The 24,654-nt window shown below is 53.1% G+C and overlaps 1 protein-coding gene across 5 annotated transcripts in view; it reads left to right on the top strand.

The window, feature by feature from the left end:
* The window catches only part of DIP2A (disco interacting protein 2 homolog A), an 81,044-nt gene extending 56,766 nt beyond the window's left edge, over positions 1-24,278 (top strand). For 4 of the 5 annotated variants that reach the window (XM_045540876.1, XM_045540878.1, XM_045540880.1 and 1 more), the window contains 16 exons: positions 1,055-1,164; positions 1,244-1,324; positions 1,757-1,861; positions 3,381-3,504; positions 8,313-8,434; positions 8,520-8,631; positions 9,808-9,917; positions 10,415-10,545; positions 11,054-11,222; positions 11,603-11,773; positions 13,696-13,757; positions 14,949-15,006; positions 17,231-17,305; positions 20,992-21,166; positions 21,845-21,968; positions 22,644-24,278. In XM_045540876.1, coding sequence (XP_045396832.1) covers positions 1,055-1,164; positions 1,244-1,324; positions 1,757-1,861; positions 3,381-3,504; positions 8,313-8,434; positions 8,520-8,631; positions 9,808-9,917; positions 10,415-10,545; positions 11,054-11,222; positions 11,603-11,773; positions 13,696-13,757; positions 14,949-15,006; positions 17,231-17,305; positions 20,992-21,166; positions 21,845-21,968; positions 22,644-22,896 — 1,982 coding nt within the window. In that variant the 3' untranslated portion in view covers positions 22,897-24,278. The remainder of the gene's footprint in view (positions 1-1,054; positions 1,165-1,243; positions 1,325-1,756; positions 1,862-3,380; positions 3,505-8,312; positions 8,435-8,519; positions 8,632-9,807; positions 9,918-10,414; positions 10,546-11,053; positions 11,223-11,602; positions 11,774-13,695; positions 13,758-14,948; positions 15,007-17,230; positions 17,306-20,991; positions 21,167-21,844; positions 21,969-22,643) is intronic. The other variant, XM_045540877.1, reaches the window with a different exon arrangement.
* Positions 24,279-24,654: the final 376 nt, after the last annotated feature.

A 24,654-nucleotide genomic window follows, 5' to 3' on the forward strand; every position in this document is an offset into this window, starting at 1 on the left:
CACCTCACCTGTGGGGGGGTTTCCACTGCCGGTTCGAACCAGGTTTTTTTTTTTTTTTTTGAGACCGAGTCTCACTTTGTTGCCCGGGCTAGAGTGAGTCTGCTGTCCGTGGCGTCAGCCTAGCTCACAGCAATCTCAAACTCCTAGGCTTAAGCGATCCTCCTGCCTCAGCCTCCCGAGTAGCTGGGACTGCAGGCATGCGCCACCATGCCCGGCTAATTTTTTCTATATATATTTTTTCAGTTGTCCAGATAATTTTTATTTCTATTTTTAGTAGAGACGGGGTCTCGCTCAGGCTGGTCTCGAACTCCTGACCTCCAGCGATCCACCCGCCTCGGCCTCTCAGAGGGCTAGGATTACAGGCGTGAGCCACCGTGCCCGGCTTGAACCAGTTTTAATGATAAATTCCAGGACGCTCAGGGGCAGCATCTCGGCTTTGGCTTGGAGCAGACTTGGAGCTCTGGGATCTGCAGAGCCTCTGTTGGCCGCGGTGCCGGGCAGCCGGCCACACCTGTGCTCAGGGGCCAGGGCTCGTCTCGGCCCTGGGAGCTGCCACCGACCTTGGAAGTCTCTTAACAAATGGTCAATTTCCCTTCCCTGACTTCAAACATTTAAAAGTTAACTAATATATGTGGTTTTTCATTCTTTCGGTTATGTAGATTTTTAGTATAGCTGACTTTTGCTAATTACCGAACACTGAAAATACCACTAAATACATTCCACTAGGAAGATTTAATTTCCTGATTTATACATAAAACACAGTAAAACCATAAACTATATTAAGAATTTGGCTGTGACTGAGGCCAAATCATAACCCCAAGATGTCCGTCATATAGTAAACTTCTTAATATGTCATAGTTTCTATTTAAGACAGAAATTCTTTGTCACTTAGCATAAACCTTGCAGTTCATTTTCTGAATACTTGTATCTTAGTAGAAGGGCTAAATGCCTAATTCAAGTAGGCTTTCAAAATAAAAAGTGTGATGGAAACGAGGTCACGTGATGACTAAGTATTAGAAGTCATCAGCTTCTCATCCAGATCCCCCGTTTCTAGAGGTGGGACCAGCCTCGATGGTTGTGGGGAACCTGGTTGCTGGGAAGAGGATCGCGCAGGCCTCTGGGAGAGAGCTCGCCCACCTGGAGGACAGCGACCAGGCTCGGAAGGTGACAGGCCCGTTCCTGGGGTTGGGCGTCGAGACCCCCACGTGGGGCTGCCAGTGACTGAGCCGCCCTTTCTGCGCAGTTCCTGTTCCTGGCCGACGTGCTGCAGTGGCGGGCCCACACCACCCCTGACCACCCGCTGTTCCTGCTGCTGAACGCCAAGGTGAGGAGGGGCTGCTGCCCGTGCACGGGGGCCATTGCCGCTCCAGTTCCTATTTCAGTGTTCTGGGTGGTGTCGCGTTCAAAGGCAAGCGTGCTGCAGACTGTCCGGGGCAGCCTCTCTGCCCGCCCTCTTCTCTGGAGAGCCCTTGCATTCTGCACAGTTCACGCAAGACTCTCTCTCTTGATTTTGTATTTAGCAAGACGATTCTGATCAGCTCCAGCTTTTTAAATTAAGAGCAGTATATATGTAAATACTTCTAAGTTTGTGACCTAAAAGGAAATGTTTATTTTGTAAAAATTAGGCATTTAGAATGTCTGCATACGTTTACAGTTTTAAAATGATAAATACTGCTTTTTTGCTAATCTGCTGCCGATTTAGAAATTCACACTCGTGTATCTTGAATACCTGTTGATGTGCGTTATACTGTACTAGGAGCATGTAGGATATAAAGAAGGAGAAGCTGTGGTCCTCACATCCACGCTGTGGCAGGAGTACAGAACACGAAAACATAAGAAGTTACACAATAACGAAAGTCCTGTAAGACTCCCTGTCGCCCGTGCTGCGCCGGCTGTACGGAATCCTGAGCTCCCACGCAGTGCAGGGTGGGTCGCTGCGGTCTTAGAAAATGCTGGTCTAGCTTCCAGTCCTGCTCGCTCCTTCAAGAAATGTTTATCGATGCCTGCCGTGTGCACAGTGTTACATAAGATAAAAAGGATGGGGAGATAACTCTTCCCTGCGAGGAACAAGTTCTGTAGGAGAGAGACCCTCTCTGTCTTTCTCGATCACCGGCACATTGGCAGCATCTAGAACAGCGTTCAGTAAGCATTCGTTTTACACTCGAGTTCCAAAGCCTTCAGAGAGCCGATGATTAACAGTCGGCCAGGGTGCAGTCGGCACGTGGCGAGGCCCTCAGGGCCAGCGGTGTGAGGAATGGGACCCAGAGTGCTGGGGAGGGCTGTGAGGCAGTGATGCCCAGTGGGCTTGAGGCAGGAGAGGAGGCCAGCATGCCAGGGACCGGGTGGCCTAGGGAGGGACACACAGATGAGGCTGGGGACGCTGGGTTTTCCCCAGGGGCCTAGTGGGATCTGGTTCACAGGGACGGGCGAGGCTTCTGGAGTGGGGGCTCTCAAGACCTGCCCGGCCCTCGTGCTTGGGCACAGCACGCAGGCGCACCCACTGGTGTCTTCTCCCACCGTCTGCTGCCAGGAGAGGCACCACCCAGGTGTTACACTGGTCTCCCCTGGAGGCTGGTGATTATTAGACTGAGTTGCACTTTCTGTTTCCTTACGCAGCTTTGAGGCCTGGCATTGGGATCAGGGAGGATGAGTCCGCAGAGCAGAGGGAGGGTTACAAGGTGTTTCTGTTTGCACCAAGCTGCTCACGCAGCCCGGACAGCCCCCCGCAGGGGATGAGCCGGTGCAGCCACAGAGGGGACTCGCAGGCACCTGAGAAGGAGGTTGCAGAAGGACACAGGTCCAGGCTTGGAACATGTGATGCTCACACATGCAAAACAGCATCGTTTAGGGATGTTTGCTTATTGTTTAATATTTATTTATTTGTATTTATATGCAGGATAAGGGTTGCTTCTGGGGAGAGAGGTGATGGACTTGGGAGTGGTTTACAGGTGGCTTTAAGCACAACGGTGATTTGTTTCATAAAAGGGAAATTGAAACAATATGGCAAAATATTAGTAGATAAAGAGTACCTGGATATTTATTATATTATTCTTTATACTGTTGTTATACTTGAAATATTTTACCAAAAAGATCTTCTCTGATCGGGTGTTTCTGGCTCTCCCCTGGATGGGCAGGGCACCTGCACTCCTGCTCTCAGCGGGGGCTGTCAGGAGATGCAACTCAACCCTCCACCGCTGGAGAGAGGACACAGACTACTGGAAAAGACACCAGCTGCACATCTGTGACTGGCCCCGGTCCTGGCCCCAGTCACGGGATGGGGGCTGCAGTGGGCTGCACACGGGGTGTGCCCACATCTGTGGCAAAGGCTTGTCTGCACTCACAGCACATGAGCACGTGGACTGACTCGATGGCTTTCCTAGGGCACAGTCACCAGCACTGCAACCTGTGTGCAGCTGCACAAAAGAGCTGAAAGAGTGGCTGCGGCTCTGATGGAGAAGGGAAGACTGAACGTTGGGGACCATGTGGCTTTGGTCTATCCCCCAGGTAAGTGCAGCACCAGACCGTCCCCTGCCAGTTCATTGTCAGCAGCTGCCTGAGACATTTTCTCCTCGACCTTCCAAAACTAAACTCAGCCCCTCTTCTCTGCATGTGCTTGTCCCCCTCAGCTCACGCACGCCCTCCCGGCACTGTCTGCCCTCCTCTCTCCCGGGGACAGTGAGCAGAGCCCGGCGGGAGCCTCTGGGCAGGGCCACTGGGCCAATGGCTTCCTCGCTCAGGTGCGGCGGCACCAGGCTCTGCGCCTCCCGCCCTGGACCTGCAGTCAGTTCTGAGACTCCCAGAACAAATCTGGGTACTCGGGAAGCTTCACTGCTGCTGGGCAGTTGTGTGTTGGCCTTTTCAGTGAGCAGAGCTAGGAATTATAAATAAATAGCTCAGAGTTCATACTGTTACAGCCAAGAAAAACTCAGGATTGCAAGATTTTTACTAGAACTCTCTTACAGTGTACCTGGATCTCCTTTATTCCACACCAAGAATCCTGATTCTTTAGGAAGAGGAGATGACAGCATTAGAGTATCCCATAGTTCTTAATTTGCTTTATCCCACATCACACAGAGCATTCCCAAACCAACAGTGGTGATACCGTGGACCCCTGCATAAGTTCTGGGAACAAGTGGAGGATTTTTGCACGCACTCAGTCCAGTGCCCCCTTTTCTCATGGCTGTCACCCGAGGGGCAGCCTTCACGCACCGCGCCTGTTCCTCTCTACCCGCGTGGGGTTTTGCTTCCACCCGCAGCTCTGTGTTCTGTGTACACTGTCGTACACACGACCGGGCCCTCGGCTCATGCTGTTTTCTCTGCTCGCTCTCACACCGACTCCTCAGGAAGGGCTCTCAGGAACAGTATTCCCTGAGTCCTGATTTTTGATCATAGTTTGTCCACTTTATAATTGAAAGTCATTTTTGCTAGATAAAAAAATCCGTTGGCTCACATTTTCTTTCCTTGAATGTCACGAACATGGCATCAAGAAGCATTACTGTCGACAGACCTGGTGATAATCCAAGTTTCTCTTGGGCGTCACTTGCTGTTTTTGCCTAGATGTAAAACAGATATTTTCATTTTTCTTTAAAGTCCAGTATGTTACAGTCTTGATGTTGGTTGTTGTGGGTCAACAATTGTATGTACAAGGTATTTTAAATATGTAGCTTCAAGTCTTTTTTTTAAAAGACAGTTTTGTTGCATTGTAGTTTTCCTGTTTGCTCTTGTCCCTTGCGTTTCCCTTTGTACTTCTGTTCCCACCGGATGCTCTTTGTCTTCAGTAGTTGTCACTTGAGTTTTAAATGTCCCTCCTCTTCATCTCCTATTTGATCTTAAGTCTTTATCTATTATCTTTAGTTGTCTGTCTTCCTTCAAGCTTCATCTTCGTTTTGACATGAATTTTTTTTCTAATTCTGACTTCTGTTATTCTTTTCTGTCTTGTGTCATTTCTTGATATATTTTAGCACATTTTGAAATAGACAATTGCAGTTCTTATCTGTTTTGTGGGCTTGTCTTTTTGGCATGCTTTGTCTATATGTTCAGATAATACTCTTTTTGATTTTTTTTTCTTACAACTTTGTATGGGACTTGACCTCATATGGCAGCCTGTTTCCAAAATTTCCTGGCTGTGTCCCCATCCCTATTCTTGTGACCTCTCTCCTTCACGTCTCTTGTCTCTGTTCGGCTCAGCTGTGTCCCACGGTTCTGGCAGTGTCTCCTGCGGGTGCCGACTGTCGTCGGTGAGCGGATGGACGGTCCTCATACAGGCGGCCTCTCTGCTCCCTGCTCTCTGGTCAGACCAACAGGATTTGAGAACAGTTGCCAGGGATCTCCTCAGGATGCTCCACTTCCTCCCTGTTTCCCTCCCTCACCTCACAGAGACTTCTGGAAAACTTCACTTGCCCTTCCCTCACCCCTTGCTGGGAGCACTGGGTTCCTACTGGGAGACCCCTGATTTTCCTGGTGTGCACGCCTGGGTGTCGTCTGCCCACAGGGTCTGACTGGCCCCCTCCCGCCTTTTCTTGCCCCCTCTCTCCTCCTCCTCGTTTCAGAGATAAACGAGCTGGGCATTAGTTAAAGTGGTGAAAACAGATTTTGTTCAGTAACGTCTGCTATCTGGGAAAGAGCTGAGCTGCATTCCATTTTGTGCAGAGGTGATTTGAGCGTTTTCAAAGGACAAAGGGCTGGTTAGTGTCGCAGCCACCAGGCCGCCCTGTGCGGGTGGGTGTTGCAGCTGGGGGCTGGCCCCTCCTTCCTGGAGACTCCATTTCCAAGCAGGGGCTCACAGGTCCTCGAGAGAGGTGCTGAGTTGCAAGGGATACGTGTTTAAAATTGTAAGTGCACTCATTGCAAATTGCAGTAAATGCTCCCAGAGGAGGCCGGGGCCTGCCATCTGGTGTCGGCTGGAACAAACAGCAGGTCCCCTGGCAGCGCTGGGCCTTCTCAGCAGGTGTTTTCGTGGGGGCTGCTGGGGTTTGGTCACGTCGCCTAATACAGGGTTCGGGCCTGTTGCTGGGTGCCAGTGCCTCTGCAGTCCCCACCTGCCCTGGCTGTCCCAGGGGCTCATTCAGTGTGTTTGCTGTTTGGCTGTTTCCAAGTTGTTTTTCTCATCCAGGAGGGGCAGATGGGTGACACACACTCGGAGCTTCCTCCACCGACATGGGCCAGTCATCCCTCAGCCAGAACAGGAAGCTCAGGTGTCTATTCGTCTGGAGTGTGTGTAGAAGCTTTTTTTAGGTGACAATGCCAGCCATTTTTTTCCTTTGTAAGTTTGTTGCTGTTTTGCCTATAAGCTTATAGGTTTTATGTATACCTCAGAGTTCAGGAATTTTACTGGGATGTGCCGAGGCATGGGTCTTCTGTCATTTTCTTGCCCATTTAATCTTCAGACTCTCATCGTCATCTCAGTAAAGTGTGTTTCTTACTGCCTTTCTCCTTCTTTGTCTATTTCTGGAACTTCCCTAACTCACTTTTGGATCTATCCTCCACCTCTTGCATCTTTTCCATCTAATTGCCTTGTGTGTTTTTGCTCTGCGCTCACATCTTTCTTGCCAGGTCTTTCGGGTTACTTGTTCAGGCCTCAGCACGGACCATCTGCATTTCCAGGTTATCTCGTGGGACACTGCCCTCAGCACCTCCTCTGTAGGGGACTCCTGCGGCCGGTGGGGGCTGGGGACTCTCCCTGGGGTCTGCCAGGAGGTGTACATGTCCCTTGCAGTCACATCGAGTCTCCCCTGGGGGAAGGTGGTAACTTGGTTTGTTTCTTGACATAGACACATAGCAGTTTGGACACTCCCTCTGGCATGCGGTTATTTTTCTCCAGGGATGGTGGTAATTTCTGTTCTTCACTCTCCCTGGGTTCGAGGCACACAGCAGGTGCTTTATGCAGCCCTCATTGTATGTCAAGCATCACCCTGACTTTGAGAGGGAACAGAGACCCTCTGGGACATGGCAGCACAGCGAGGCTGGAGCTCCCTGCCCCTGGCTGTCCACACTGGCCGGAGCAGAGCTGGCTGAGCTGAGCCTGGGAGTTGGAGGGCATGTCCCAGAGCAGGTCTGGGGCTGTGGTGCCCAGGCCCGGGCTCTCAGGCTTGCAGGGCTGAAGGAGCAGGCTGGGAGAGACCTCCTTAAATACGCAAACAGAAGAAGAAAAGAAGAAGAAGGACGCGGAGCAAGCACAGTACAACCTTGGTAACTGAGAATCTGAATGGTGGATTTAGAGGTCCTTATACGATTGTCCGCTTTTGGTTATATTCAGTGCTATTTGTAAAAAATTTTTAATAAGAAAAAGAAAATCCATGTCAGAGTTCTCCATTTACATTTGAAAAACGTAACAGCAGCTGGGGTGTAATAGTGGGAGGCAGAGGCCCAGAATGCCACAGGTGGGTGCACACGTTTGCAGACGTGCACAAGCATGTGTGTTGTGTGTTTTTGGGGGGCCGGGGGAGAGTCCAAGACTTACATCCAATTCTCAAATGGGCGTGTGACCCAGGGGGTCAGAACAGGCTCTCGGCAGAGGTGAGGTGCTGGGGCTGAGTGGTGCCAGGGCAAGAGAAAGACGCCCAGGCATCTTCATAGCGGAGCTTCCTCAGCTCCTGCAAGCAGATTCTTTTTTCTTTGTTTGTTTGTTTGTTGTTGTTTTGAGGCGGGGTCTCCCTCTGTCACCCAGCTTGGAGAGCAGTGGTGTCATCACAGCTCATAGCAGCCTCAAACTCCTGGGCTGAAGTGATCCTCCTGCCTCAACCTCCCAAGCAGCTGGGACTATATGCCAGGCCACCACGCCCGGCTGTTTTTATTATTTTTTGTAGGGACGAGATCTTGCTCTTGTTCAGGCTGGTCTCAAGCTCCTGGCCTCCCAAGGTGCTGAGATGACAGGTGTGAGCTGCCAGGCACAGCAAAAACAGGTTTTAAGCCTGGTATGATTTCCCCCCAAATTTTAACTACAGGGGTTTTAACCTATAGCGAGGTGGAATAGCCGTGCGGCAGTCGGCGTCCCGCAGGCAGGGCCTCTGGGCGTCCTCCAAGCAGCGTGTGCAGGTGCTCCTGGCGCCGCAGCGTGGGAGCCTGCAGTGTAGACGGTGCCCCGAGGTCTGCACGCACAGGCAACTGGAGCGGGGCTCTCAAGGGTCGCCTGCCCTGGTCCGTGTGGGGTATCCCGCCCCGCCCCGAGCGGCCTCAGGGCCAGGCCTGCCCCCCATGGTCCCTCCAGGGTCCGGTCGCGGCTGTATGGCCAGGAACCCACCGGCTCTGCTGGTCTCAGTGGACACGCGACAGCCGGCCGCACCACCCGTGCTGATTGCCCGCTGTCTCCGCAGGCGTGGACCTCATTGCCGCCTTCTACGGCTGCCTGTACTGCGGCTGCGTGCCCGTCACCGTGCGGCCCCCGCATCCCCAGAACCTCGGCACCACGCTGCCCACCGTCAAGATGATCGTGGAGGTGCGCGGAGGGCGGGCGGGTCTCCCGGGGTCCACGCTGCGGCCTCCACGGGCCAAGCTCACTCCGCCCGCCCCGCCCCGCACAGGTCAGCAAGTCCGCGTGCGTCCTCACCACGCAGGCGGTCACGCGGCTGCTGCGGTCCAAGGAGGCGGCGGCTGCAGTGGACGTCAGGACCTGGCCGACCATTCTGGACACAGGTGGGAGTCCTCAGCAGCCGGCCCCACCGGAGGAGCTCTTTTGCCTTTCTTTGTGGCAGGTGTTGCATTGCCGGGTCCAAACGTGGGTGTTGAGTCAGAGCGGTCCTAGTAAGTGGTGGCAGGGCCGCTCCTGGGCCTGGGGCGGCTGGGCCTGGGGACCCGCGGATCCGCCTGGTTGAGCCGCCACAGAGTCCAGTGAGACGCGGGCATGGGCCCTTTCTTGTGCTGCAGGGTCTTCCGGGCCCTGGTGGGGAGTGAGGGCCCCTGGGGGCCAGCAGCCCTGTGCACCCCCAGTCTGACCCCGTGCAAACTCCTCTCCAGTCCAAGCCAGGGCAGCGCTGGGCCCAGTGGCCTAGACCACGGCCTTGCCCCTTCCTGCCTCTCCTGCTGGTGCAGGGTGGGCTGTTCTCTGAGGCTTCCTGCTGCTCCCGCAGAGACACAGCCTCCAGGGTCCCCCACCCTCACCAGTGAATACTGCCTTGCCGTGCAATGGGTATGGGGCAGGTGGCTCCCTGGCTCCTCTCTGGCTTGGGCCAGCTTGGTGAGACAGTCTCAGCCTAGGGCTGAGCCACCCAGAGGATCCTGGATCAGGCAGCCGAGGCAGCTGGTGTGAGCAGCAGCGGACAGCCTTCCAGCCCCCGGTCTCCATCCCCAGCCCCGAGGGAGCGGCACCCACCCTGGCTGGGCCTGTGTCCAGTCTACTCAGGGACAGCAGTGGCATCTGCTTCAGGGGGCCACAAGGACTTGCTGAAGCACACACAGCCTGGCGTGGCTGCTCTTGCTGGGGTCCGGGTGGGGATTCTGGGTCCACCTGGCTCTGCTGCAGGCTCTGTGACCTTTGGCAAGTCCCAGGTGCTCTCCCCTTGCTCTCTTGTCACCAGCGTGACTTCATGTGCAGCCCTCCTGGCCTGTGCCCTCCCTCACCCACCATCCTGTCCCCACAGGCTCAGTGCGGTCTTGGTGGGTCCGCGCAGGTGACGTGTCCTTGAAGATTGAGATAAGCCTTCCCACGCACACACGCAGCCCAGGCTCTCACAGCCTCGCTCGCGTCTGAGCCGGCTCTCCGGGACTCCCCAAGTGCGCGTCACTCCACCTCTGGCCTAGGAAAGCCGGAGCTTTTGCCTTGTCAGAGTGCATGCGGGGGCACTGATGTCACCAGTGTCTCCTGTTTAACAGATGACATACCGAAAAGGAAGGTAGCCAGCATTTTCAGACCCCCCTCCCCAGACGTGCTGGCGTACTTGGACTTCAGCGTGTCGACCACAGGCATCTTAGCGGGCGTGAAGGTAGGTCCCATGAGCGAGGCTCCCATTTGTGTCAGCCCCCTGGGACACGGAGCAGACAGGAGGGACGTCAGGTGCAGGTCTAGGCAGGTCCTGCTCCTTGCCCAGAGCACAGGGCAACAATATTGTTTCTTAAAGTTTGTGTTAAATGGCAGTGCACCTCCCCAAATTTGACTGGCCTGAGACTAATGCATATTTTGATGCTTTATGGTAATGACTCAATTTTCTGGTCTGTCTGGCTTCCAGGAACAGGTGGCTTTGATGAGTCTGTTTCCTTACCAGGAGCCAGGAGCACCATTAAAATTTCTTACTGTCCTAAAACTTTGTTTCAAAGGTTTTTAGTGAGCTATTTCCTGGGCATTATTTAGATTATACGGGGATTTGAGCCAGCCGTCTTCTAAGGAGGTAACGACAGTGTTTGATAGTTTGGAGCTACAGCAGACATGTCCTAGGCCTTTCTTCCTGCACATCACTGAACAGACCCTTATCTCATTCCTAAGATGTCACACGCGGCCACAAGTGCCTTGTGCCGCTCCATAAAGCTGCAGTGCGAGCTGTACCCCTCTCGGCAGATCGCCATCTGCCTGGACCCCTACTGCGGCCTTGGCTTTGCCCTGTGGTGTCTGTGCAGGTGAGCCCAGGGCCCTGCCTGCCTGGTGGTTGGAATGGTCGGGTGACTCTCCAGAACCTTAATGCTCTAAGGTGTCTTTGCCAAGTGCCCAAGAGGATGAAGAGATATATGCAAGTGGGTTTGTTTGGGGATGAGGTGGGTTAGAATCTGAGTATGAAATTGAGTAAGAGTAAAAATATATTTTTCATCACTATCCGTTATTGGTAATGGGGAAGAACCTGCTTGATTCCTTCAAGTGTTAGGACGTTGTGATCCATCTCTGGAAGCAGAACGCCTCCGTAATGCTGTCCCCAGTACCTTTGGAGAGTCCGGGACGGAGGCCAGGACCCTGTGCCTGCCGTTCTGCACCTCTACCCAACGGCATGTTTTCTCTGAACCCCACTGGATGTTAGAACAGAGCTGTGCCCCTGTCCTGGCTGCAAAAGCAGTGTCTTTGAGGAAGGGAACTGTGGGGTACCCAGGGCGTTTGGTGGGCAGGCGGGGACTGTCGAGCCTTCCCTTCCCTCAGTGTCTACTCAGGACACCAGTCGGTGCTGGTGCCTCCGCTGGAGCTGGAGAGCAATGTGTCCTTGTGGCTGTCGGCCGTCAGCCAGTACAGGGCCCGCGTCACCTTCTGCTCCTACTCTGTGATGGAGATGTGCACCAGGGGGCTGGGCACGCAGACAGGCGTCCTCAGGGTAAGTGCTCAGACCTGGGGAAGCTTAAGGAACAAAACAAAACTAGACTCCCAGGGCCCCTCCCTGAGCTGGGTCCTGTGTACACACCCCCTCTTCCTGAGACCATGCGGCAGGTTGGGGGCGGGGCAGGTGGGGTCCCGAGGGCCTGGGGCCAGTGAGAGGTCCTGGTGTGAGGCCTGGCAGCTCAGGAGGGCAGGTGTGGAGTTCAGGTCAGATGATGCCCTCCCGTGCTCCGGCACTCGAATTCACGGGCAGACCTGGCAGAGCAGAGGTTTGTGTTAAGCTTTGCCTTTGAGTGCTATAACCGAGGGCCAAAGCACTCGGGGGCCCCACGCAGAACTTCACTGTTCTGCAGGCCTGACTCCCCGCTCCTCTGGCAGATGAAGGGGGTGAACCTGTCGTGTGTGCGCACGTGCATGGTGGTGGCTGAGGAGCGGCCCAGGATCGCGCTGACGCAGTCCTTCTCCAAGCTGTTCAAGGACCTGGGCCTGCCCGCGCGCGCCGTGAGCACCACGTTCGGGTGCAGGGTCAACGTGGCCATCTGCCTCCAGGTGAGGCGCTGGGCCTGGTACCTGCCTGGCCCATTTCTCCTCTGAGCCTTCAGTGTGCTGTTTCCACATAGCATTTCAGCTTTGAGAGCTGTGAGGGTTTTGTTTAGAAGATGTTCTATTCTTGTTGATGAACAAAGGCTTATTTGGGAAAAAAAAAAACACAAACTGTTTTTAAATAATGATTAATATCTTACCTGTTAGAATCTCTAACTTGGATAAAATATGCAGCTAATTTTTTAAAGCAAGAACAAACTTACTTTTTCAAGACATCTAGCAATTTTAAGTTGAAACGTTAATGAATGTGATAATTTATATTGACTCAGATTTTTTTTTGAAATCCTAAGGTATTTTACTTTTTAAAAGGAAACACAAAGTTTCAGACACTGAACAGCTGACTGCAGTGCTGTTTAGCACTTCTCCATGTTTTATACTAGCACCTTCTTTCATTTCTTCCTACAAACGTCTGAATACCAAGTAGCTTATTAGCTAATATCCTGCACGTCGAACGCCCTACTCTCCCACGTCGAAAGAGTAGCCGGGAGGGATGGGTGCTGCCTGTCCCGGCGCAGGCCTGGTGGGGCTGTGTCTTGGTTTCCAGAGCATCTGCCTCACCTGCGTGCCCTGCGGTGGCACGTGCAGGGCTGGTCAGCGTTCCTGCTGACGTCCTCTCAGCTTCGGAAAGACTCTTGACCCTTGTTGGGGAGCAGAGAAGCCAGGGTGGGGCCCTCTCTCAACGCCCCTTCCTGATGCAGAGTGGGTTTCGGGTGTAGGTTAGTGGCTGTAGTGAAGACCCTGCTGTCTGCTTTGCGTCCGAACGCCCGTGTCCCCTCGTGAGCTACTGGCAGGGATCTGTTCTGCTGTTGGCATATGGGTGCTGCGTGTGATTGCAGAAATGTTAATGGGTATTCACGTTTGCTCTTTAAGATACAGTGATGGGTTTTGCTCTCTCTCATCCTTGTTTCTCATGTGGCCTGTGGCCTTCTGTTTGTGTTTCCTGTGGCTGTCTCCTCCCTGTCCCACTCTGCTGGCCTCCTTGGCCTCTGTCAGCCCAACAGGCTGGGAAAGCTGGCTGAGCAGGTACGACCCCGACCTCGTTGCTGCCTCTGTGCCCCCCCCAAGTTCATGTGGCTCCTCGTGAATTCTAGACAAATCCGTGTTTTCTTGCTCTTTTACTTTGTGCACAGTGCATGTTATTTGACATCTTACAAAAGCTCTTTTGTAACCAAATTTAAAAGTAAAACTATTTTCAAAGAAAAAAATGTAATGTTTATAGCATTGCCTTGGGGAGGAAAGGGCTGTGTTTAATCTCAATGTAGAAATTTTTGTTTTAATTCCAGGGCAGACATAGGTTATGTCATCTGGGATCTTCAGGGAGTGATGTTGGTCAGGGTACTCACTTAATTTGATATTCCTTTTCTATTATAATAAAATGGCACGTGACGTCCTTTAATCAGGACCCATGTCAAATGTAAGATTCAGAAGTCGGGAAGAGGGGAGGGAGAGGCGAAGGCTGTGTCCACCCGTCTGAGGGGTCTCGGCTGTGCTCAGTCCCCGGGAGAGTTAGTTTGCTTGGGGAGAGGCCAGGGCCACCCAACAGCTCAGTGGAAATGCCCCCCAAACTGTAGAGTGTTTTTATCACAGTGAAGTTGTTAGAACTGAAATGTGAAGTTGTATGATTTGACATTTTCACTCAGTGTTACTATGTTTCATTCCATATTACCGAGCCATGTGAATGTTTGGATGGAAAGTGTCAGCCCTGCCCCGGGGACCCAAGCCCCTGGGCAGACTGAATGCAGAGAGCAGAGCTGCTGCCTTCCTGGGCGTCCCCCAGGGCCCCGGAGGAGCTGCCTTGCAGCTGTGCCCATGGAAGAGGAGTGGGTGTGAGGACCCTGACCAGAGTTCCTGTGCTGCTTTCCTTCCAGGGCACAGCCGGCCCGGACCCCACAACCGTCTACGTGGACATGCGGGCGCTGCGCCATGACAGGTGAGGTCCTTGCCCACACGGCCCCATCCACACCCGCTGACAAAGTGCACGCTGGTCTGTGCTGACTGAGCACCCAGGCTCCCAGACACTAGAGGACGGCTGGCTAAGACGGCCCGTCTGCTCTGAGAGGGAGAGATCAGAGCTGTGGCATGTTCCGTGAGGAGCTTGGCCTCCGGCTCTGAGCTGCCCGAGTCCTCAGGGCTGCAGTAAACATCCCTTTCTCTGTCACTTACATACCCAGGAAGGCTAATAAGAGTGACCAGACAGTTGACATTTAGCTTTCAGTGGGGATGTATAGAAGACAGGTAGACCAACTAATGGCAAGAATTCTTCTTCCCTGATGTTGTCACACCACCTGTCTGAGTTTTCACGTCAGTGTCTGCTAGGGCTCATGGTCTGTGTTTGAGTGTGTACTCAGAGTCTCTCCCGGTTTTAAGGCTCAGATGTCAATTCTGGATCCTCAGATATGGCCACAGTGTAGCTTGATGTAAACAGTAAGTGCAGCTTACTGGGTGCCAGGGGCCAGCTGGGTCTGGAGAGGACCCAAAAGAAGTGCAGAGTAGGCTCCTGCTGTCAGCACAGCGGGTGGAGCCCGTGTGTGGGTGCCAACGCTGAGGACCCTCAGCGTGGTTGGGACACTCCCTGTGGCACCCCAACGTCACTGCCCAAGACGTTCGCAGCCATTGTGGAATCAAAAGGCTAACATGGGCTGTTGTCCACAGACCGACCCTCAGAGTGATGATCAATTTCCAATTACCCCATGATTTACCTTTTTAGAAATTACTACTGGCCGGGCGTGGTGGCTCACGCCTGTAATCCTAGCACTCTGGGAGGCCGAGGCGGGTGGATTGCTCGAGGTCAGGAGTTCGAGACCAGCTCTGAGCAAGAGCGAGACCCCGTCTCTACTAAAAATAGAAACATATTATCTGGCCAACTAAAATATATATAGAAAAAATTAGCCGGGCATGGTGGCGCATGCCTGTAGTCCCAGCTACTCGGGAGGCTGAGGCAGTTGGATTGCTTGAGCCCGGGAGTTTGAGGTTGCTGTGAGCTAGGCTGACGCCACGGCACTCACTCTAGCCAGGGCAACAAAGTGACACTCTGTCTCAAAAAAAAAAAAAAAGAAAAGAAAAAGAAATTACTACCTATTAGTAAATTTTATTCTGAAATTTTTCCCTTATTAATTTTTAGGGTACGTTTGGTAGAACGGGGTTCTCCACACAGTCTGCCGTTGATGGAGTCTGGAAAGGTAGTGGAAGCTGCGACTTATGTGTTCTGTGACATGTCTGAGTCCCCTTTTGTCTCCGGCGTCACTCTGTGAAAGGCGCTGGGGCTGCGGCTCTCCTGGTGAACGCAGGTCACTTCTGGTGGGGCTGGGCTGGGTGCTTTGCAAGCCTCTTGTCCTGCTTTACTGAGACATGTAGCAGTGCTGGGTTAAGTCTTTAAACACACATCTGAGCTCAAAACCAAGAAAGGGAGAACTTCGGCTACCAAAACTGAGAAGGAGCTCCCTGCACCAGGTGGGTATGAGGCCTAAGGCCTCTGGGGTCAAGGCTGTGCATCGAGGGGCCGGCCCACCCACTCGTCCAGAGTCAGAGGGGCGGCCCTGGCCCTGGATTGGGGATGGGAAGAACTCATGCCCTAGTTCGGGGTGACAGCAAGGAGGGGTCCCCACCAGGGCCTTGGGCAGGAGGTGGGGTCCTGGACCCCATGTGGGATTTACTGTCAAAGCCATCCCTGCCGGGGACTCACAGGGGGCCTGAGACTGCCTGAGGACACCCAGGTTAAAAACTGTCAGCTGCTGCAAGGGGTGAGCAGATGTAGGCTCAGGAGAACAGCGTCCTCAGACCCAGGGAAGGTTCAAAGCAAGGAACCCCCCGGCCCCCCGGCCCAACTGGGCAGCATGAAAAGCAAGACGGGCTTGGTGTGAGTGGGCAGCTGCCGAGTGCACAGGAGCCCACGGGTCTCGAGCCACAGCTGCTGTGCACCGATGAGAGTCTGGGGGAGCCTCGCTGCCCCTTCCCAACCCCAGAGGCAAGAAAGGGGGCTTGGCCAGCGTGACTCTACTTACTCTCTGCCGCCTTCGGGGGGGCAAGGAGGTCCCCAGAGAGGGGCAGAGCCATGTGGTGACCAGCAGAGTCCTGCAGGGCGGCGGGGTTAGATCTAGGGCAGAAGGCACAGCAGGAGCAAAGGTCCCCAGGAAGGCAGGGAGGCTGGAACCAGGTGGGGGCAGAGCAGAGAGAACCAATGAATGAGCAAACGAGGGAGCGAGTCTTGGAACGCTCACCTCCCACTCCCCCTCTGTAGCACTGCTCTAAGCAGCAGACCAGCTGAGTTGAATCAAGTGAGTTTAGCAGAACCGCGCATCTGTGGGGAGACCTGAGGCTGCTGCACGTCCTCCGTCCCTCTTGGCGCAAAGCGAGATGCGCGTGTTGGAGCTGGAGCGCGCCCTGCACGTGCAGCTGAGCGTAGCCCTTTGTACACGCCGCGTAGCCCTGTGCCCTCGGTCCCCACGGTAGTTCCCGTACGTGCTATTCCTGTCCTGCCACGTGGCCACACTGCAGTCCCCACGGTAGTTCCTGTATGTGCTATTCCTGTCCTGCCACGTGGCCACGCTGCAGTCGTTCACTCAACTCCCATTTGCTGGGCTTTTCCTTCCTGTTGTGCTGTTACAGTCCCTGGGGCCGACGGCTTTGTGCTCTGGAAAGAGCTCCGGGCCACACAGGCAGAGAATGGGGCTCCAGCAGCGCCCAGGGAAACAGAACAGTCCCAGCAGGCAGGGTACAAGCTGTGGCTTACGCCCCCCAGTGACCCTTCGTCCCGTCCTCTCACCTGCATTGTCCTTGCCTTGTTTCACACATGGGGAAACTGAGGACACAGTAGAAGGGACTGGGCCTTGTGTAGCCAAGGGGTCTGACCCGAGCCCAATGAGGGGCCACCAGGATCAGATATGGGAGGCTGGGCAAGAGACAGTGGCCTCCCACAGTCCCCAGTGGGCACTAAGCAGATGCTCGATGGTTGACCCGAGTCCAAGTTGGGGGTGGGAGGAGCTTCCTCAGGGTCAGGCTCCTGGTCAGGAACCCGGAGGCTGCACAGAGTTGCTGGACATGTGCCTCCTGCCGGGCTGGGCACAGCAGCGTCACAGTGCCCCTGCACAGGGGCCCCTGACGGCATTCTGTCCTCGTCTGGCCGATGGTCTTTCCAGGGGAGAGCAGGGTGCGTCCCCAGGCCCTCGGCCCCTCCTGACATCCAAAGAACTGGGGTCATTTTGCTAAGATTTGCAACTTCTATTAATGTCTCTTATTTTAAAATTTAAAGTCAAATTTGGAGTGGCTTCTAAACTTCTTGACATGATGATGTAGGCATGTCAGTCCTGCGGCGAGCTTCCAAAGGATGTTGTTTTTAATGTCGCTGAATGAAGAAAGTCTTGTGTCATGTTTTCTTGAACAAGGAACACAGCTCTTCTCTTCCAGATCCTCCCTGGAGTGAAGGTCATCATCGCACACACGGAGACCAAAGGGCCCCTGGGAGACTCGCACCTGGGTGAGGTGAGCACGGTGGGCCCCGTGGGGGGGGCAAGCGCTCCAGCCTCACTGGCTTCACCCTTCCCCTTTGCCCCAGATTCCAGAATTCTAAACCCTTTGGGGTCATGCCTATCTTGGGGAACCCACCAGACACTGTTGGGCCCTTTCCCCCACATACATCATGCTTCCAGACCCTGCTTCTGTGTGGGATTTTGGGGTGCCATGGAACAAACTGCCCCCTCCCTTGGTTGCCCCACCAGCAGAGGGAAACCTCAAGGTTTGAGGGCCCTGAGAGGAGACACACAGGAAGCGGCAGCGGCACAGAAAACAGCTCTTGGGCAGGACCCAGTAGCTGCTCCTTAAAGAGTGGTCCTGTGTGAGCCACACTGGCTCACGCCTGTAGTCCCAGCGACTTGGGAGGCTGAGGCAGGAGGATCACTGGAGCCCAGGCGTTCAAGGCTACAGTGAGCTGTGATGATGCCACTGCACTCCAGCCCAGGTGACACAGTGAGACCTTGTCTCAAAAAAACAAGAAAAAAACCCAGAAAGTGTTCCCTGCAAGGAGCCAGGAGCACAGACAGAGAAGGCGCTGGGGATGGGGGCTCACTGGGGCCCCCACCTGTAACTGGGAGGTCAGGGAGCAGGGCAGAACCCTTGTCCCGAGGACACAGAGGGTAGGACAGGGAGGGGTCCTGGTCATCCCAAGACCCAGCAGTGTTGAAATGTCTGTGTTTATGCACGTGCATCTTGCTGTAATTGGGACGGTGGGACCTGCTATTTACAGACAGTGGTGGCAGTTTAACGTGCAGATCACGTCCTGCATGCCCAGGTTGACGTTGCTATGGGAACATGGGGCTCACACTCCTGGTCCTATGGGCATCCTTGTGCCAGGTGGGCTCTGCTGCAAAGCCCGTCTGGGGGCTTCCAGTGAGAGAAACACACAGCCTTGGTGGCTCCACCTGACTGGGGGATCCTACAGCATCCTGATGGGAAGGTATCCTGGTTCCCAATCCTGAGTGTGGACAGAGTGAGGGGCCCTCCCCTCAGCCATGCTGCTTCCTGGCCAGACAAACCCAGGTCTGTAAGGCAAGGGTGTGCCCCCAGAAGTGGAGGGTCTGAGCCAGGCATAGGGACCCACCCATTGTGCAGATGCTCAAGGAAGAAGCCCTGTTGGCTGTCCCCTTCTTTCAGACACTGCCATGTGGGGACATCTTAGAGCCAGGTGTAAGCATGGGGAACTGATGCGGGTTCTGGACAGGCCCTGTTCTTAGGAGGGCCCCAGGACACTGAGTACCATGGGCACAGTCCTCTGGTCCTTTGGTCTGTGCATGGATACACATAAACACATGCACATGGGTACACATAAACATGCACACAGGGACACGGGTGCACATAAACATGCACACAAGTACATGGGTACACATAAACACATGCACATGGGTGCACATAAACATGCACACAAGTACATGGGTACACATAAACACATGCACATGGGTGCACATAAACATGCACACAGGTATATGAGTGCACATAAACACATGCACATAGGTACATGAGTGCACATAAACACATGCACACAGGTATGTGAGTGCACATAAACACATGCACACAGGTATGTGAGTGCATATAAACACATGCACATAGGTATGTGAGTGCACATAAACATGCACACAGGTGCACATAAACATTCGCAAACATTCGCACACAAGTATGTAAGTGCACATAAACACATGCACATGGGTGCACATAAATATCCACACAGGTATGTGAGTGCATATAAACACATGCACATAGTTACATGAGTGCACATAAACACATGCACACGGGTACACGGGTGCACAAACACATGCACACAGGTATGTGAGTGCACATAAACACATGCACACGGGTACACAGACATGTGAGTGCACAGAAACATGCACATAGGTATGTGAGTACATATAAACACATGCACAGAGGTACATAGGTGCACATAAATACATGCACATGGGAACACATAAACATGCACACGTGTAGGTGAGTGCACATAAACATGCACATGGGTACACGGGTGCACATAAACACACATGCACACAGGTATGTGAGTGCATATAAACATACACATAGGTACGTGAGTGCATATAAACACATGCGCATGGGTACACAAACATGCACACAGGTACACGGGTGCACATAAGCACATGCACACAGGTGCACGTAAACATGCACACAAGTACATGGGTGCACATAAACCCATGCACACGGGTGCACATAAACATGCACACAGGTATGTGAGTGCATATAAACACATGCACATAGGTATGCGAGTGCACATAAACACATGCACACAGGTATGTGAGTGCACATAAACATGCACATAGGTATGTGAGTGCATATAAACCCATGCACAGAGGTACATGAGTGCACCTAAACACATGCACATGGGTACACGGGTGCACATAAACATGCATACAAGTACATGGGTGCACATAAACATGCACACAGGTATGTGAGTGCATATAAACACATGCACATAGGTACGTGAGTGCACATAAACACATGCACACGGGTACACAGGTGCACATAAACACATGCACACGGGTGTATATAAACACATGCACACAGGTATATGAGTGCACATAAACATGCACATAGATGTGTGAGTGCATATAAACACATGCACAGAGGTACATGGGTGCACATAAACATGCACACAGGTATGTGAATGCATATAAGCACATGCACATAGGTACGTGAGTGCACATAAACACATGCACACGGGTACACGGGTGCACATAAACACATGCACACAGGTATGTGAGTGTACAGAAACATGCACACAGGTACACGGGTGCCTATAAACACATGCAGATGAGTATGGGGTGCACAGAAACATGTACACAGAAGTATGCAGGTGTACAGAAACATGTGCATGGGGCTGGCCTGGACTCTGGGACCTACTGTCTGTGTTGCCAGCTCATCTTCCTGTCTCAGCGCGAGTCTAAGTGGCTGTGAGTCCCCGCTCTGCAGGTACCCCTCGCCCCTCTAACTTGTCCCTATTGTGGATGTGTAGGTCACTCTGGCTCTCTTAATTGTCAACAGTGCTTTGGCACAAGGAAAGCAGAATTACCCCGTGTGCTCATCCACACAGGGCAGGGTCCTGCAGATTGCATTTCTGGGTCAAAGGAAGGAACACTGAGGAGAGAAAAGCTAATGTGCTTTCTGTGCCTGTAACTTTAACTTAGTTCACAAAATAAGAGACAATGGGCTGGGCGCGGTGGCTCACGCCTGTAATCCTAACACTCTGGGAGGCTGAGGCGGGCAGATTGTTTGAGCTCAGGAGTTCTAGACCAGCCTGAGCAAGAGCGAGACCCCGTCTCTACTAAAAATAGAAAGAATTATATGGACAGCTAAAAATATATATAGAAAAATTAGCCGGGCATGGTGGCACATGCCTGTAGTCCCAGCAACTCCAGAGGCTGAGGCAGGAGGATCGCTTGAGCCCAGGAGTTTGAGGTTGCTGTGAGCTAGGCTGACGCCACGGCACTCTAGCCCGGGCAACAGAGTGACACTCTGTCTCAAAAAAAAAAAAAAAAAGACAATGGCCATGCCACCCTCCTTTGTTCAGTGTTTTCTTGAGCATTCTTTGCCAGCCAGCAAATGTCTCCTGGCAGGATCTGTACTCAGCTATTTGTAACGAGCCCACGTTCTTGTGCTCTGGGTCCCCCCAGATCTGGGTGAGCAGCCCCCACAACGCCACGGGGTACTACACGGTCTATGGGGAGGAGGCACTCCATGCTGACCACTTCAGTGCCCGGCTGAGTTTTGGGGACACCCAGACTGTTTGGGCAAGGACTGGCTACCTGGGCTTCCTCCGAAGAACAGAGCTCACCGATGCCAGTGGAGGTGAGGGGTTAAGGTGCCACATGCACGCGGGCGGGGGGTCATGCTGTTGCCTCTTGAGCCCACCCAACTCTCATGCCGGGACCTCTTGGGTTTTGTGAGAGCCCCATCTGCTGGCACCTCACTCCTTGCTAATCATGTGTTGTTTGGTGTGGGGTAAAAGAGATACTCTGATACTGACTTTCTCTGAAAACTGCTATTTTTCCCTCTGACTGCCCCTCACTTAGACCCTTGGCCTCTGCTGGGGATGTGTGGGCTGGCTCTGGTTGGCGGCAAGGTCGCCAGGCGTCTCCCAGGCCACGCTGCCTGCGCAGCAGCTGCAGGCTCACCCGCACCCTCCCACACACGACCCACTCAGAGTCGTGGCCAGTGTCCCGAAGACCCCGTGCAGCTGCAGCAAGCTGGCCAAACCAAATCACAACTTTGGTAGCCCCTGTAGACTCTGCTCCGTTTCCAGAGGTGGACATTATTTTTAAACATAGGTTTATACATTTGCTGTAACTCCCCTGAGGTGGTTACTTGCTGCACAGGAAACAGCCTGAGCTGCCAGCACCTCTGTCAGCCCCCTTGGCAGGGGCCATGGGTGCCACACGATGTTTGAGTTGTGACCTCGCTGTGCTGGAGAACACCTGGCTAGGTGCCCTGCCTGCCTGAGCGTGTGCACACACGTGCTGTTCACAGGGCGGCATGATGCGCTGTACGTGGTTGGCTCTCTGGATGAAACGCTGGAGCTGCGAGGCATGCGGTACCACCCCATTGACATCGAGACCTCTGTGATCCGAGCGCACAGGAGCATTGCCGAGTGGTAAGAGCCCGGATGGGTGGCGGTCTCTGCCCTGCTGCCCAGCCCTTCCTCCGCGTGAGTGCTGTGTGTCGGTTGGGGCAGAGCCAGGGACTGCTAGGCTGTGGGGTCAGGCCTCCTGCATGGTCTCCTGAGTCCCTGGCGGAGCCGGGTGCAGCGTTAGATGAACTCTGTCCACCTTGGATGTGCAGGCGGTCGCCTGCCTGCCAGGAGAGGACACGCTCTACAAAACATGGTGCCAGAAGCTACCTGGATGCCTTTGGGTTTTGCTCATTTTTTTCTTCTTTTCGTAATGAATTTTGAACCAAGAGACTGTCCCTAAGTGCATGGGCAAAATGTGAGGTCACCACAGTTATCCTGAAGTGTTCAATGAGAATGTCTTAATTTAGAGGTTATGACTCATGGTTTCATCACTTCATGGGGAGCTTGCATTGGTGTGTGTGGGACAGGGCCAGCTTTCAGCATCAATAATGCTGTCCTTAGCGAGAACTGTAATTAGAATAGGTATTCCTATAAAACGTATTTGGCCTGATGTCTGAACTGTGAATGGTGCTCGACAGTTGTGTGCCATCAGCAAGCGTGCGTCAGCGTCCTTCACCTTTGCGGTGCCTTTTCCAAACATCCGTTGGCCCCAGAGCCTGTGCCCAACCCCGGCTGACCTGGTCCTTCTCCCTGCAGTGCTGTGTTCACCTGGACCAACCTGCTAGTGGTGGTGGTGGAGCTGGACGGGCTGGAGCAGGACGCGCTGGACCTAGTGGCCCTGGTGACCAACGTGGTGCTGGAGGAGCACTACTTGGTTGTGGGCGTGGTGGTCATCGTGGACCCGGGTGTCATCCCCATCAACTCGCGTGGAGAGAAGCAGCGCATGCACCTGCGGGACGGCTTCCTGGCTGACCAGCTGGACCCCATCTACGTGGCCTACAACATGTGAGCGCAGCGCACAGCCCAGCTACTGGGGAGGTCCGCGACCCGGCCGGCCAAAGGCGCGAGCGTGAAGATGCTGCAGAGCCCCCACCAGAGAACGGAGTCTGGTCTCCACGACGACTGGCCCCTTCCTGTGCTTTGGAGAGCCCCGCGACAGTTGCCCAGCTCTCACTCCAGAAAGCACTTCCTGGATTATTTAACTGTTTTCAGTCTGCCAAGTACTTTGACAGAAACATGGATGCCGGTGTTTTAACAGACGGAGCGACTGGGAGAGGAAAGGAAAGGCCTGGCGTGTGCATCGCAAGTCTTTCAGACACCCTGGCTATTCTCTGCTGTACTGCGAGTTTGCACTTTCCTTAGGCTAAAAATATAGTTCCTGATTTTAAAAATTCAGTTATTTATTTCCACTTCAAATGACAAGTTCACTTATAGAATTTAGGCTGGAGAGAACTTTGAGGCTGTGAGTCCAGCAGCCTCTCTGCATTCCCCAGGCGGCTGAACCCCGCAGAGCGGACAGCAAGGAGCACATGCAGGCCCGCCCCTCCCTCTGGAGGACCGCACCGGGCCAGGCACAGTGCTCCCTCTTTGCCAGTGTCTTTGCGGAAACAGGTGTGCCCGTTTGCTGAATGTGTTGTCACTAACACTCGTCAAGTGCCATTTTGGACTGTCAGGTTAGAGGCTCTGTTTCAGAAAGAGAAGCCAGCATTTAGTTTCAAATCACTGCCCTGGTCTGTAACTCCGTGCTGTTTGGTTAAATTGCTAGTTTTCATAACACTACACCATTAATTCTTCTCATGGAAGTGTACGGATTTCCAAGTCAGCAGATTGAGAAGCATCGGTAGCAAAGCCTGAGGTTTCCACGTGCTTGGTGCTGTTGGTGAGCACCTGCAGGACGGCGGGGCGGTGGGCAGCCCTGTCCCTCGGAGGCGGAGCTGGGCACGCTCCCACTGGCTTCGCATTTTGACTTGTGTGCCTGTGAAATTTGGCCAAACCATTTTCAGTTATTTTATTCAAACTTGACTAAGCTGAGTGATCCAAAATTACGCTGAACCTAAATCAAAGAAGAGAATGTAAAATCCTTTAGATACTTCTAACAATTTGAAGTCAGGCATGAATCCAAGACATAGATTATTTTTATATAACTAAGAATATGTCATGAAATTGTTGGGTTTTGGGGGGATCGAGGGTGGGAAATTTTATGAATCATGCATGCTTCACAGAAACACCATATTTTTCCAAAATTAGCCTGGATTAGTGCCTAACAAAGCTGTTATTAATTCTCCACAAATGAGTCTGGCTAACTGGACCAGCTCTCGTATCTCACTCCCATGTGGCCACAGACAGCAGCGTGCACAGTGGCCCTGTTTGCCTGCAGTGGGGGACTGCGGTGGGGGACTGCAGTGTGGTGTGTTGCAACATACTGGAATTCTACTATTCCTGTTGTAATTATGTACAGAATCTGTGTAACTTAAAGTCTGTCACACACAGGCTTTAGCAGTGGACTCATGGACATTCTTTACAGTAGAATGGCTGGGGAGGGAAAAGAACTACCTAACTCCAATCTTAATGTAGTTTTATAGCAAACAAAAATTGTAAATTTTTTGTATTGAAAGGTCAGTGGCAGTAAGACAAAGTGTCTTGTAAATTAAGATTTTAAGAAACGCATTAAAATGTTTTAGAATTACTCTCGGGAATTCTGTATATCACACTAAAAATTTTTATACCATTATGTTAATAAAAGTTATTAACTGTTTGTAATTCTGCA

This window comes from Lemur catta, chromosome 1, assembly GCF_020740605.2.
Source record: "Lemur catta isolate mLemCat1 chromosome 1, mLemCat1.pri, whole genome shotgun sequence".
NCBI classification, from domain to species: domain Eukaryota; kingdom Metazoa; phylum Chordata; class Mammalia; order Primates; family Lemuridae; genus Lemur; species Lemur catta.